General features: G+C 42.2%; 1 protein-coding gene across 1 annotated transcript in view; it reads left to right on the plus strand.

Annotated features, from left to right (window-relative positions):
- The first annotated feature begins 3946 nt into the window (after positions 1-3946).
- gpsm1b (G protein signaling modulator 1b) overlaps positions 3947-14545 on the plus strand; it is a 247444-nt gene continuing 236845 nt past the window's right edge. Inside the window, exon 1 of the mRNA XM_078550101.1 lies at positions 3947-4323. Within this exon, the coding sequence (XP_078406227.1) occupies positions 4317-4323 (7 nt within the window). The 5' untranslated portion in view covers positions 3947-4316. The remainder of the gene's footprint in view (positions 4324-14545) is intronic.

Raw genomic sequence — 14545 nt, forward strand, 5'->3', positions numbered from 1 at the left:
TAGTTTCCCTTCATCCCTCTCCACCCTTCCTTAAATAGTGGGGTTACATTTGCAACCTTGCAAACTACAGGTACCGTTCCAGGATCTATTGAATTTTGAAAGACAGAAACCAATGCATCCACTAACTCCATAGCCACCTCTTTCAACACTCTGAGATGTAGATCATTGGATCCTGGGGATTTATCAGCATGAAGTCCCATTAATTTCTCCAGTAATACTTTTTTACTAATACTAATTTCTTTCAGTTCTTCAGTCTCGTTAGTCCCTTGAGTCTCCATTATTTCTCAGCAGTTTTTTGTATCTTCCTGTGTGAAGACAGACACCAAGTCATTATTTAGCTCTCTGCCGTTTCCTTATTCCCCATTATATATTCTCCTGTCTCTGCCTGTAATGAATGCACATTTGTCTTTGCTAATCTTTTCCTTTTCACATTCCTATAGAAGCTTTTACAATCCATTTTGATGTTTCTTGCTAGCTTACATTTATATTCTATTTTCCTTTCTTTTCTCCGTTGCTGAATTCTAAAATTGCTCCCAATCCTCAGGCTTACTACTTTATTGGCAAGTTTATAAACCTCTTCCTTTGATCTAATGCAATCTTTAACTTGCTTTGTTACCCATGGTTGACTCACTTTTTATGTTGGGTTTTTGTGATTTAAAGGAATGTACATTTGTTGTAAACCATGCATTAATTCTTTAAATACCAACAATTACCTATCTGCCATCATACTTTTTAATGTAGTTTCCCAATCCATTACAGCCAACTTGCCCCTCATACATTCATGATTTCCTTTGTTTAAATTCAAGACCCTAGTTTCGGGTTGAACCTACATCGTTTTCAAACTTAATGTAAAATTCTGTCATATTATGGTCACTGTTCCCTAAAAGTTCATTCACAAGAAGATAATTAATTAGTCCTTTCTCGCTGCATGGTGCAAAATCTAAAATAACCTGTTCCCTAGTTGGTTCCTCAACAAACTGCTCTTGAAAACTATCTCATAAACGTTCCAGGAATTCATCCTTCACAGCATTTGTACTTGTTGGATTTACCCAGTCTATATGTAGATTGAAGTTACCATTATTACTGTATCACCCCTTTTACATGCCACAGTAATGGCATTGTGGAAGCCTTGGGGGCTGCACCTTTGTGGGTGGAGAGCTCTTTAAGGGAGGGGATCCATCCTCCAAACTGCACCCACACTCGAGCAGTAAATGTTAACTTGCCGTGCGGTGAGAAAACAAATAGAACATGACACGGTTGCTTAGCATGAGAAGCTTGTTTTAATGCATTGGAAATTTCTCTTCAGTAAAAGTAAAGCTGCCAAATTCATCACTGTGGAAAGGATGGCTCCCACTGCCATTTTACAACTTTCCTGCCCTCAGGTTCCGAGCTAACCTCCCCCTCACTTTAGAAAAAAACTATTTTTATACTTTTAACAGCATTGAAACACTGAGAATGCTTACCTTGTCTGCCCTGGTCAGATCATTACACCTTTTCCTCCATTGGCTCCCCGGTTCATGGGGTCATGGACTTGGCAGTAAGGGCCTCCCCTTACCTCCCTCCGCGCTACCACACGAATTTAAGGGGAGCCTCAGGGTCTCCAGCCCTCAGTAGCTGGTCACACGTCCTCTCCATTTCATCCAGGAAGCTTTGCAGATCCTCTCCAAGGTTCCAGATTCATTTTTTTTTTTAGATTGGAAACATTTTTGTGGTAAAGTGCATAGGTAACACACAGTTAGTTACATTTTTACTGCATTGTGTAAAGGTTTTAAAAAGGTTTTCTTTTGAAAATATCAGTAACTTCGCAAGTTGGGTTAGTAGTCCAGAATTTGCTGGAGAACAGCATCTCATGCCCAGTTAGAATTTATTTGCCCTCAGCCTTCAGCTTTGAAGAATGTTTTGTGCTGAAAATTGTGAGGACATCTGGGACCTTGGTGAACAATGGGAGAAATGATCTATCTCCGAGTAATGAGATTTAAGGATAAACAAAAGCAACAGATGAAGGATGGAGAAGGAAATAGGGTGAATTAGAATGACAATTAATTCAAAACATGAATAACGAGAGGAAAAGAAAGATTGGGTTAAGAGGGAGAGAAGAAACAGAAAGAAAAAGTAAGAAACAACGTAATAAACCTCTAGGAACAATCTAGGAGCTGCAGGCATGGCACCATACGATTTCAATCATTCCGTTTCTGTGGTTGAGAGGCACGGCAGGAAAAAAAGACTTGCATTTATATATTGCTTTTCACAATCACATGCCATCACAAAGCGCTTTACAGCCAGTTTAGTACTAATTTTGATGTGCAGTCATTGTTGTAATGTAGGAAATGTAGGAACATAAATTTAGTTATTAAAATGGTCCTTACATTGTTAAATACTAACCCTAACTTTCTACAGTGAATTTAATTTGCTTTAAGTGCACACATACGGAATCGTTTTGAAACTTAGCCAGAGATTGAGGGCAAGCTTCCAATTTTGTGATGCTAAGGGTGGAGTAGAGCAAATCGTCCAACAATTTGAGGCCAATTGCTAATTCACATTGTATCTTTCCTCACTCCAAATTGCTGTTTATTTCACACTGTTTAATAACATTGTGAGTGTTGTACTCTATGTTCTTTTCCCAGCAAATTCTGGACCAAAGGTCTTTTCAAAGTTGCTGGTCCCTAACCTCTCAGTGCCACACATCAATACTAGTCAGTAACTATTTTCAGCTTTTTATAGCTCCATGTGGTTGGACAGGGAGATAAACCAATGGACATAAGTCCAGGGGGTCTCATTATGTCATTGTGCTTTTATGGGAAAGACAATCCAGCAATTTGTGACACAGATAGCGCAATGTTAACAGTTAATGCAAATATTCCAATTCTATCTTCCTTCTCCTGAGAGATCACAGAATTGTTACAGCACAGACGGAGACCATTCAGCCCATCGTGTCAGCACACCTCTCCGAATGAATATTTCACTTAGCGCCATTTTCCTGCCTTCTCCTCATAATCCTGCACATTTTTCCTTTTCAACTAACTGTCTAATTCCCTCTTGAAAGCCTCAGTTGAATCTGCCTCTACCACACTCTCAGGCAGTGTGAAAAAGTTATTTTTCTCATGCCTCTTTTGCCAATTACTTTAAACCTGTGCCCTCTCATTCTCGACCCTTCCATGACTGGGAACAGTTTCTCCCTATCTATTCTGTCCAGACCCCTCATGATTTTGGATGCCTCAATCAGATCTCTTCTTGGCCTTCTTTTCTCCAAGGAAAACAGCCCTAACTTCTTCAATCTAAAACTAAAACAGAATTACCTGGAAAAACTCAGCAGGTCTGGCAGCATCGGTGGAGAAGAAAAGAGTTGGCGTTTCGAGTCCACATGACCCTTCAACAGAACTGAGTATAGTTAGGAGAGGGGTGAAATATAAGCTGGTTTAAGGTGGGGGGGCGGGGGGAGAGAAGTTGAGGGTGGGGTGGTTGTAGGGACAAGCAAGCAGTGATAGGAGCAGATAATCAAAAGATGTCACAGACAAAAGGATCAAAGAGGTGTTGAAGGTGATGATATTATCTTCAATCTATACTTAAAACTGAAGCTTATCATCCCTGGAACCATTCTCGTGAATCTTTTCTGCACTCTCTCCAAGCCTTCGCTGAAGAAGCTTGACTGAAAAAGTTTTCAGCCCCTGTATCTTGCCAGATGTGTGAAGGGACTGAACAATAAACAGCCCGCATTCTCTTGTTAAAACAAACTCGTCCTTTGTAATTAAGAAGAATTAGATCAGTGTTCCCCCATTCGCATAGTCAGTTCTCAATGCTCAGAAGTGCAGCGAGGTTTTGTCCACTGGAGCAATGCGGACTGCAGGTGGCACGGTTGCTCCAGAAAGAAAAGTTTTAAACAAAGTTTCCCTTTTTCCGCAACACGCGCACAAAAAGTGATGAGTGGCAAGTTTGCAACTAAAGGAACAACAGTGAAAATAATAGAATAAAGGAGATGCAGAGTGAGGTTACAGTTGGGAGATAACATTGGGGTGTGTGTGTTATCCTTGTCCCTTGTTCTGTCTCTCAGCCCCATTCAAACCAGGAACCAGACAAAGGACCCGAGGCTTCCCCGCTGCCGGTACTGGCACTGGGAGGGACCGGGGACCCCATGGCCGGGAACTTTGCTCCTCTCCCGGTCACTTCTCTCTCTTTACTTGACACATCGCGGACATTTTTGGACATTTGACTGCGGCAAATCCAGAGAGGGAAACATTGTGTCCGATTGATTGTCTGTTTAGAAACATTGTTGCAAAAAATAAGTTTTGGGGGAGGTTCGGAGTCACCTGCGGGCGGGAATGTACAGTAAGTAGAAAAGTTTCTTCAAAACTTTTTTTTTTATAAAGACAAAAGCCAAGTTTTCTTTGAATGACCAAAAGATTTCACATTTACTTCCCTTCCTCTCCCTTTCGTTCCTGGACATTGGGACATTGTGGGAATATTCAACTTAAAATATTGTTTTTGGTGGGTTTTTTTTTAAACTTGCATTCGTTAGCTGCTGCTTTCACTTGTTATCAATTTTATTTAGGATTATGTGTATGTTCATTTTTTTTTTGGTTCCCTTTAATTTTGGATACCGAGGCCCCGGGTCAGACCTCGGCCCCCAGTAAGAGTCCGGGCGGCAGAAGGGGATGGCGGCGGCGGTCAGTCGTTTCGAATTTGTGCCCTTGACAAAAGATTTCGCTCGTGAGGCTTAACCGAGCAGTCAAAGTGCGAGAGGAGTCCGGGTTTTTCTTCCCTGACACTCGGCTTTAATATAAGGCAGGAAAGTTGCTGGAAATATATAATAAATTCCCATGTTCGATCAACGTTGTTGACCCCTGACTTGCTGACAATAGGAAATGAGCAGCACCCACTAACTTGTAAAAGCATTTAACGTTTAAAATATTTAAATTTGAAACTGTGTACCAACAGCAAGTATTGCCTATGAACTTCACTGCTTTTGAAATCGTCCTTGTGTTGAATTTCTGTGCTTAAGTGGCCTATTTGAGCTGGCAAATGGTTTCATATTTGTTTACATGAACAATAGACACCAGGGGAGTCATTATTTACTTGCTGTTCCTCTTGTGGTTTAATGTTAACTGAACACCAAGTTAAAAGCTTTGTTCCCCATGTATTTAAAACAAAAACAGCCAAGCAGCTTGCTGGCCTAGTTCAAAACCTGTTCCACACGATCTGCTGCTCATTATTGGACTCTTTTCGTTGGCATTGGGGTGTCAGTGGACCAGGTTCCATGTGTATATTTAAGAGCTCTGTGTTCTCTGGCCAAAGGGCAGTATGCAAGAGCCTAGAAACTTGGCAGTATTGCCCCAAGTACCACGTAGATTTGTATATCAAATTGCTACCTGCAGCGAAGCAGCAATGTCAGTGAGTGCAAAACCTTGATGCTGCAAGTTCTGACATGGTAAGTCTGCTGTCTGGACTTTTTCATAAAATAGGTTTAATATGAAGGGTTTGCTGATACACTTCAGATTAAGGCAAAAGTTTAAAATGCTATACTTTACAAGTTTGGTAAATGAATTGTAGAATCTTACAGCAGAGGAGGAGGCTATTCGGTCCATCATGTCTGTGCTGGCTCCTTGATGGTATATTCCAATTAATCCACCCCCCCCGTTCTTTCCTCATTGCCTTGATTTTTTTTTTCTCCATGAGCTACAACGACTTAGATTTACATAATACATTTAACATAGCAGAACTTTTCAAGGCACTTAACCAAAAGCAATATCAGTAAAGACGTTTTTGACACTGAGCCACAGAAGGAGATATCTGGAGGATGACTAAAAGCTTGTATGGAAACAATGGCCATGGAACTAAATTTGTTGATGGGGACCAAAGAACAGTGGCTTCAGTTTTTCTAGTATTTAGTTAGAGGAAATTTCTGCTCATCTGGTATTGGATGTCGGGCAAGCGGCGTGACAAATCAGAGACAGCGAAGGGTCTGGAGAGTTGGTTGTGAGATAGAACTGAGTGTCATCAGCATACAAGTGAAAACTGATGTGATATAACCAAGGGGTAGCATGTGGATAAGAAATAGAAGGGGACCAAGGAAGGATTCTTGGAACTCTAGAGGTAACCTCTTCAAGTATATATTCAATTCCCTTTCAAATGTGCGATGAAGAGGGTTGGGAGGAGGCTTGTGTGATGCCATAGACCAGTTGAATTTAATGATCTGATATTGTCCTGTAGACGCTACATAACGCTTTCAGACAGCACATTCCAGATCACTGTAACCTGCTGTATAAAAATATCTCTGCTCTGGCTCTTATGCCAACCACCTTTAATCCTTTGTTTCCTGACTCTTTTGCAAATGGAAACGGTTTCACTTTATTAACTATCAAACCCCTTAATGATTTTCAGTGCTTCTATTAAACCTTGTTTATTGCTCTAACCAGAGCAATCCTACTTCTCTAATCTAGCCATATAACTGAAGATCCTCATCTGTGATATCATTGTAGTAAATCTCTCTACACCCTCTCCAAGAACTTGACATCCTTCCTGAAGTGTGGTGCCCAGAATTGGTCGCAGTACTCCAGCTGAGTAATACAAGTCGATCACTCAAGCATAAACCTCACTTGCAGATTAATTGTAGGAGCAATTCTCGATTATCCCCCAATTTCCTGTTGGCTGGATGAGATTCCCATCATTGTGGCAAAAAAAATCAGGTTTGACCCTGATAACTACAGATCCTTCAGTAGTAGAGATTAACAGTTGTGCTTTTCATCTTAAACTGAGTGCTCTCCCCCAATTTAAAAGTGTTGACATTTTTGCGAATGGACCATAACACTAAGATGAATGTTCTTACGATACTTATCAATTGTGTCAATTCATTCTTGGAGTTGATAACAACGGGGTAGTGCATCACATGGGGAAAAACTTTGTCATTGGGTTCTATCCCAGCTTTGTGTCCTGTTGCCGTCAGGTGAAGCATGAAACTAATATCTTCCTTTTGTTCAGACTTCTTCACTTCAAGTGCAGAGTTTGTCAAACTAACCTTCAGAAACTGTGCTGGGACTTCCTCTGAATTGTTTTCATACACTCCAATTCCATTTTTTGGGGAAAAATAAGTACTTTCATAAAAATGGCTATATCTAATCCAATTTTTGGTAGAGCCAAAAATATGGTAAAATCAACAGCAAAACTGTAAAAGATAATAGAGAAAATGGAACGATTGATTGAGTTATCTGTCAGAACAAATTTGCTTCTCGTCAAAGTGTAATTTTGCATAGAGTCATAGAATATTTCTTGCCTTGAAAGCCTGAAAAGTGAAGGATTGTACTGGAGCCAATCTTAATTCGGATTTAAATTTATTTACAGAGTGAAAGAGTACAAACATACACCTCCTAACTCAACTACACCACAGTTTCAGTACCTGTGTCTTTGTACTTTTCTGAATATACCAATTAAACAAACTAGCTAATTAACAAATTGACAGCCGCTAAAGGGTCACTGTAACTAAAAGCAAGAATGTCAATGGAAACTTATCAAATTTAAAATATTTTTTGGAGTGTTGGGGGGTAGTAAATGGATGCTGCTGCCATTCAGTAAGCATTTCTTTTATATGTGTTCAAGTGAAACCCCAACTAGTGCACCTCCACCTGCATATATCTAAACACAACTGAAACACGTGTCCTTGTTTCTAAGTCTGTGCCAAGGTACATCTCCATAGGTCATCGAGTCTTATCCCTCCTGCTCAATCTTCATACACATTAATATGCCTCTTTTTGTAAGTGTTGCTAAATATTTTATATTTTTTATAGGCCTCTGCTTCAACAGCAGTTTATGATAGATAATTCCATATTCTCATCACCCACTGTGTTACAATCCCTGTAGAGACCAGTAACTGAAATTTGAACTCCCAGTGAGTAGCTGAAAGGATGATACAGCAAGATTTCATGTTTTAAGAGTTTTACTAGAACAAGCAAACCAGGAGTAACATTCACAGAATCTCAGAGTGCGGAAGAGGCCCTTCGGCCCATCGAGTCTGCACCGACACGTGAGAAACACCTGACCTACCTACCTAATCCCATTTACCAGCACTTGACCCATAGCCTTCAACGTGCCAAGTGCTCATCCAGGTACCTTTTAAAGGATGTGAGGCAACCCGCCTTCACCACCCTCCCAGGCACTGTATTCCAGACCGTCACCACCCTCTGGATAAAAAAGTTTTTCCTCACATCCCCCCTAAACCTTCTGCTCCTCACCTTGAACTTGTGTCCCCTCGTGACTGACCCTTCAACTAAGCGGAACAGCTGCTCCCTATCCACCCTGTCCATGCCCCTCACAATCTTGTACACCTTGATCAGGTCACCCCTCAGTTTTCTCTGCTCCAACGAAAACAACCTAAGTCTATCCAACCTCTCTTCATAACTTAAATGTTTCATCCCAGGCAACATCCTGGTGAATCTCCTCTGCACCCCCTCCAGTGCAATCGCATCCTTCCTATAATGTAGCAACCAGAACTGCACACAGTACTCCAGCTGTGGCCTCACCAAGGTTCTATACAGCTCCAACATGACCTCCCTACTTTTGTAATCTATGCCTCGATTGATAAAGGCGAGAGTCTCATATGTCTTTTTCATCACCCCACGTTCATGCCCCTCCGCCTTCAGAGATCTATGGACACACACGCCAAGGTCCCTTTGTTCCTCAGAACTTCCTAGTGTCATGCCATTCATTGAATACTTCCTTGTCCAATTACTCCTTCCAAAGTATCACCTCACACTTTTCAGAGTTGAATTCCATCTGCCACTTATCTGTCCATTTGACCATCCCGTCTATATCTTCCTGTAGCCAAGATACTCAACCTCACTGTTGACCACCCGGCCAATCTTTGTGCCATCCGCAAACTTACTAATCCTACCCCCCACGTAGTCATCTAAGTCGTTTATATAAATGACAAATAATAGGGGACCCAGCACAGATCCCTGTGGTACGCCACTGACACTGGCTTCCAGTCACTAAAGCAGCCTTCTGTCATCGCCCTCTGTCTCCTACAACTAAGCCAGTTTTGAATCCACCTTATCAAATTACCCTGTATCCCATGTGCATTTGCCTTCTTTATAAGTCTTCCATGTGGGACCTTGTCAAAGGCTTTGCTGAAACCCATATAAACTACAGCAACTGCACTACCCTCTACACACCTGGTCACATCCTCAAAAAATTCAATCAAATTTGTTAGGCACTATTTCTGTGGGGAACTTATACTTTAAACTACTGAACAGAACTTCCCATTTTACTTTTAACACAGCCAAAAATCCCACTTCACGATTATACTTTACGCTGTCCTTTAAGTAGCCATTCAATTTTCCTGGACCCAGTCCCAAGCAATTCTTAGCTCGGTTTACTTCTGTTCTTTTCCTTTCCTGGTCTGGTAACATTTAACCCCAGAACAGTCCACCACAGTGAGGATTTTTCCTGGAGATTCTCCTAATGCAAGTGAGGTGGATCTTCCAGCCTCTTCAGATCCCCATAAATTTGATATTTTCAATCTGAGTATGAGCTCCCACCCATGTTCCTGTACAGTGAACCATAGAGACTTTTGACCTCTTGCTGTTCTCTCTCTCCCCCGGATCCTGGTAGGCTATCTGTGTCTGGGAGTTCTAGGGCTATCAAAGAAACCCTTCCCCCACCTCAGCTCATCTCCAGGGCAATGTGAATCACATTGGCCTTGTATCCATCTAAAAATGCTTATTAATCAATCCTTGAGACCCCAACCCACTTTTACCTTTGAAATAAATGGACAGTTTAAAGCATAACTGTTTACAACCTGACATTCTCAACGCCTTCCTGGGACTTTGGTGACTACCAGTCTAACCACTGTCAGCACAGATGCTGCTGCAATGGTCTCCCATGTGCGAATGCCTTACAACAACAACCAGCAAAACAACCTGAACCTCTCTTTAATCTTTAACAGTCATGTCACTCAGGCCTGTTGTCAGGCAGACTTCAGAACAGGTCATGTGATTCACTTTATTTTACCCTAAATTAAAAGCACAGTCCCAAACCACAACAATCTTAGAAGCCTCATAATTGTAACAACTGAATAAATACATTTTTCTGACACCCCTTTCATTTTTTCTGATCAGAATTGTGTGTCCTCTCCTAACTTAAAGTGCAGGTATTTTGTCTAGCTAAATGAGTTTCAGAACAGGTAGATCTCATGATTCTTCAGTGTTGAGCATGTTTTACTCTTTCCTCGATTTTAAAATTTTCATCCTTATTTTCAAATCCCTCCATGGCCTCACCCCTCCCTATCTCTGTAATATCCTCCAGCCCTACAACCCTCCTCTAATTCTAGCCTCTTGAGTATCCCCAATTTTATGCACTCCACCATTGGTGCCTGTGCCTTCAGTTGCCAAGGCCTAAGCTCTGGAATATCCTCCCTATGCCTCTCTGCCTCTCTACCTCACTTTCCTCCTTTAAGATACTCTTTAAAACCATCCCTTTGACCAAGCTTTGGTCATCTCCTTAAGTGGCTTGGTGTCATACTTTATTTTATAATACTTCTGAATGGCACCTTGGGAAATACTAATATGTTAAAGGTGCTATATAAATATAAGTTGTTCCTTCAGCAAATCTGGGCAGAGGCATGTTAGTAAGATTGGTTGTGTGCATATGCTGACTACAACGTGTCCCATTGTGTGTGGTATATGAGGGTGGGGCGGGAGAAGGGGGATAAATCTGTCAGCTTGTCTGTATCTGACTCGTAGTTGTTTTGTGGCCATTTTACACTGCAGCATATATCTTAATATGCATTGTGCACTCTTTGCAGAGAGTGAGAACGTAGCAAGCACACCATATAACAGCAGGAAGTGCAGGCTCTGCTGAGAAGCATTTAAACACCACTTTCATGTTGGAATTCTATACAAGAAGCACAGCAACAATCAAACACTTGCACCGTGCACTGAGGGACATTTCAAGCCACTTTATAAGGTGGAGGGAGCAAGAAAAGTCTATGGCCTTGAGCTGAAGGTAAATGGATGGAAACAGCTGGAAGGTGTTGACCCGTCGGTCAATAAAGTACTTCTGAAACGCAGTCTCAACGTAGTGTAGAGAAAATTAACAGTTAATTTGCACACAACAAGGGGTTGCACAAACAGCAGTCAATTAGATGAGCAGATAATTTTTTAAACTGGTGTTTGATAGATAAAAACAAAAATACCTGGAAGAACTCAGCAGGTCTGACAGCATCTGCGGAGAGGGATACAGTTGACGTTTCGAGTAATGTTGATTAGGAAACTGGTAGAACTCCCCTGCTTTTCTTCAAATAGAGCGTTAGGATCTTTTATATTCACCTGAGAGAGCCGACACTGTTTGGCATCACATGGCAAAGACGGCACATCCGACAGTGTGACACTGAAGTGTCAGTCCAGAACAGTGTTGTCCAATATTTTTAACTAACTATGTGTGGCTAATTACATTTCTGATGAATAAATAATAAATGTGTGGTAGATTCTGGGCACGTAGCCTCACAACTCATTCGCATGTTTTATGCAGGTGAACTTTAACTTGTTTGTGCATTTGTTGGTAAATAATGAAAAGCCGAGCGTGCGAGTGTTTTACAATCGCCTCGGGAGCCTCAGTTTGACATTTAGTCCAAAAAGCAGAGCCTTCCCAACAGTGTGGCTCTCCCTCAGCACTGCACTGAAGTGTCAGCCTGGATTGTTTGCTCCAGCCTCTGAAGTGGGGCCTGAACCCACAACTTTCTGACTCAGAGGTGAGAGCACCATCACTGAGTCAAGGTTAACACTCAGCTACCATGATATGCGGACAGCCGATACCTGTTGGAACTGGTATGGTTGTCAAGTTTTATTTGTATACTGAAGCAATAAGTAAGAGTGTGATTACAACTTCTTAAAATAGATAAAGAAGGTGAGGCGCTGTGGTCACAGTAAATGAAGAACACTTTTGATCGACACACTGGACTAGCAGGCTTCATCAACATCTGGGACTTCATTTTAAATTTACCAGCTATAAGAGTTGGAAATAGAAATGTGTGGCAGTTGAAATGAGTCCCAATATAATTCTTAATTCGGTTGGAACACAAATTGGCAATCTTGGATAAAGGGGAGGTGAGGATAGCTGGTGCAGGATGCAGCAGTCTGTGGTTGGGGTGAAGGCATGTTGTTTGGAGCAGTATAGAAACCTCCCCTTTATGAACAATACGTTCCTCAGTATGGACATCCCTGCACTTTGAGTATCAAAATTTGCCAAGGACCAAAAAATAGGGATTTTATTTCAAATAAGTTGTAAGAACATTAAAAAAATTGGAACAGGAGTAGGCCATTCAGCCCTTTGAACCTGCTCCTCCATTCAATAAGATCATGATTGATCTTCTACCTTCCTATGCTACCCCTATATTTCGTAATTCCCTTTGTACCCAAAAATCCATCAATCTCTGTTTTGGTGATACTCACTGGCTGAGCATTCACAGCTCTCTGGGGAAGAGTGACCAAAGTTTCACAACGGTCTGAGTGAAGAAATTTCTCCTCGCCTCAGTCCTAAATGACCGGCCCCTTGTTCTGAGACTTGCCACCATGTTCTAGATTCCCCAGCTAGGGGAAACACCCTCCCGGTCTGTCAAACCCCTTAAGAATTTAATGTGTTTCAATTGGATCACTTCATTCTCCTAAATTTGAGGGAATATAGGTTCAGTTCCTAATTATCTCCTCATAGACAAATGCTGCATTTCAGGAATCAGTCTAGTGAAGTGAGACACCAACTGTCATTGCTTTAATTGCATAACCCAGCAAAGTGATGGAAAGTGTTATCAACAGTGCTATCAAGCGGCACTTAGACAGCAATAACCCGCTCACTGGCACTCAGTTTGAGTTCTGCCAGGGCCACTTAGCTCCCAACCTCATTACAGCCTTGGTCCATACATGGATAAAAGAGCTGAACTCCAGAGATGAGGTGAGAGTGACTGCCCTTGACATCAACGCAGCATTTGACTGAGTGTGGCATCAAGGAGCCTAGCAAAACTGGAGTCGATGGGAATCAGGGGAAAACTCTCCACTGGTTGGGGTCACACCTGGCATTATGGAAGATAGTTGTGGTTGTCGAAGGTCAATCATTTCAGTCCCAAGTCATCGCTGCAGGCATTCCTCAGGGTCGTGTCCAAGGCCCAACCATCTTCAGCTGCTTCATCAGTGACCTTCCCTCCATTGTAAGGTCAGAAGTGGGAATGTTCGTTGGTGATTGCACAATGTTCACCATTCACGACCCCCCCAGATACTGAAGCAGTCCATGTCCACATGCAGTAAGACCTGGACAATTTTCAGGCTTGGGCTGATAAATGGCAAGTAACCTTCGCGCCACACAATCTTACCATCTTCCCTTGAAATTCAATTGCATTACCATTGCTGAATCCCCCACAATCAACATTCTGAGGGTTACCATTGATCAGAAACTGAACTGGACTAGCCAGATAAATACTGTGGCTACAAGAGCAGGTTAGAGGCTAGGAATCCTGTGGTGAGTAACTCACCTCCTGACTCCCCAAAGCTTGTCCACCATCTACAAGGCACAAGTCAGGAGTGTGATGGAATACTCCCCACTTGCCTGGATGAGTGCAGCTCCAACAACACTCAAGAAGCTCAACACCATCCAGGACAAAAGCAGCCCGCTTGATTGGCACCCCATACACCACCTTCAACATTCAATCCCTTGACCACCAATGCACAGTGGCAGCAGTGTGTACTATCTACAAGATGCACTGCAGCAACTCACTACAGCTCCTTCGACAGCATCATCTAAACCCACAACCTCAACCACATAGAAGGACAAGGGCAGCAGATGCATGGGACCACCTGCCAGCTACAAGCTCCCCTCCAAGGCACACACCTGACTTGGAACTATATCGCCGTTCCTTCACCGTCATTGGGTCAAAATTCCTGAATTCCCTCCCAACAGCACTGTGGGTGTATCAACACCACATGGACTGCAGCAGTTTGAGAAGGCAGCTCACCACCACCTTCTCAAGGGTAATTAGGGATGGGCAATAAATGCTGGCCTAGCCAGCGACGCCCACATCCCATGAAAGAGAAAAAAGCTCTTGTGTGCTGTGCACTGAAGTTTATTTCAATTTTGACTGCTTCAATCTGACCAACTCAAATCTCAGTTGAAGGTTGTGTAAAACCTCAATCTTTACCCAATGACCAGTCAAGTTGGCCGTTCATTTTAGTGTTTCCTCATTGTTCTGCCCATCACCGCTCCTTGTTTTGTTTCTCTACTTGTTTATTCTGAGATTTTTGAGCTGCTTTTTCTTTGTCGTTTTGGGATTATTTTAAACAATGCTCTTGGATCCTTCATTTGCAAACAGTCCCTTGTGATCCTGGCCTTACTACCTGATGTACACTCCAGAGATATGTTTTTGTCTTAACTCTCTTGGCTGTTTCTGGGCATTAGGCTTCAATGATGTTGAATTTGTTGTAATTGGAAATAAGTGGGTTGCGCTTCAAACTGATTCAGTAGCAGCAGAGCAAGATCAAGGGTTGGGACCTGAGTTGCTCTGGAATGAGAGTTCCCT

This window comes from Cetorhinus maximus, chromosome 10 (genome assembly GCF_964194155.1).
Source record: "Cetorhinus maximus chromosome 10, sCetMax3.hap1.1, whole genome shotgun sequence".
Lineage (NCBI taxonomy): Eukaryota > Metazoa > Chordata > Chondrichthyes > Lamniformes > Cetorhinidae > Cetorhinus > Cetorhinus maximus.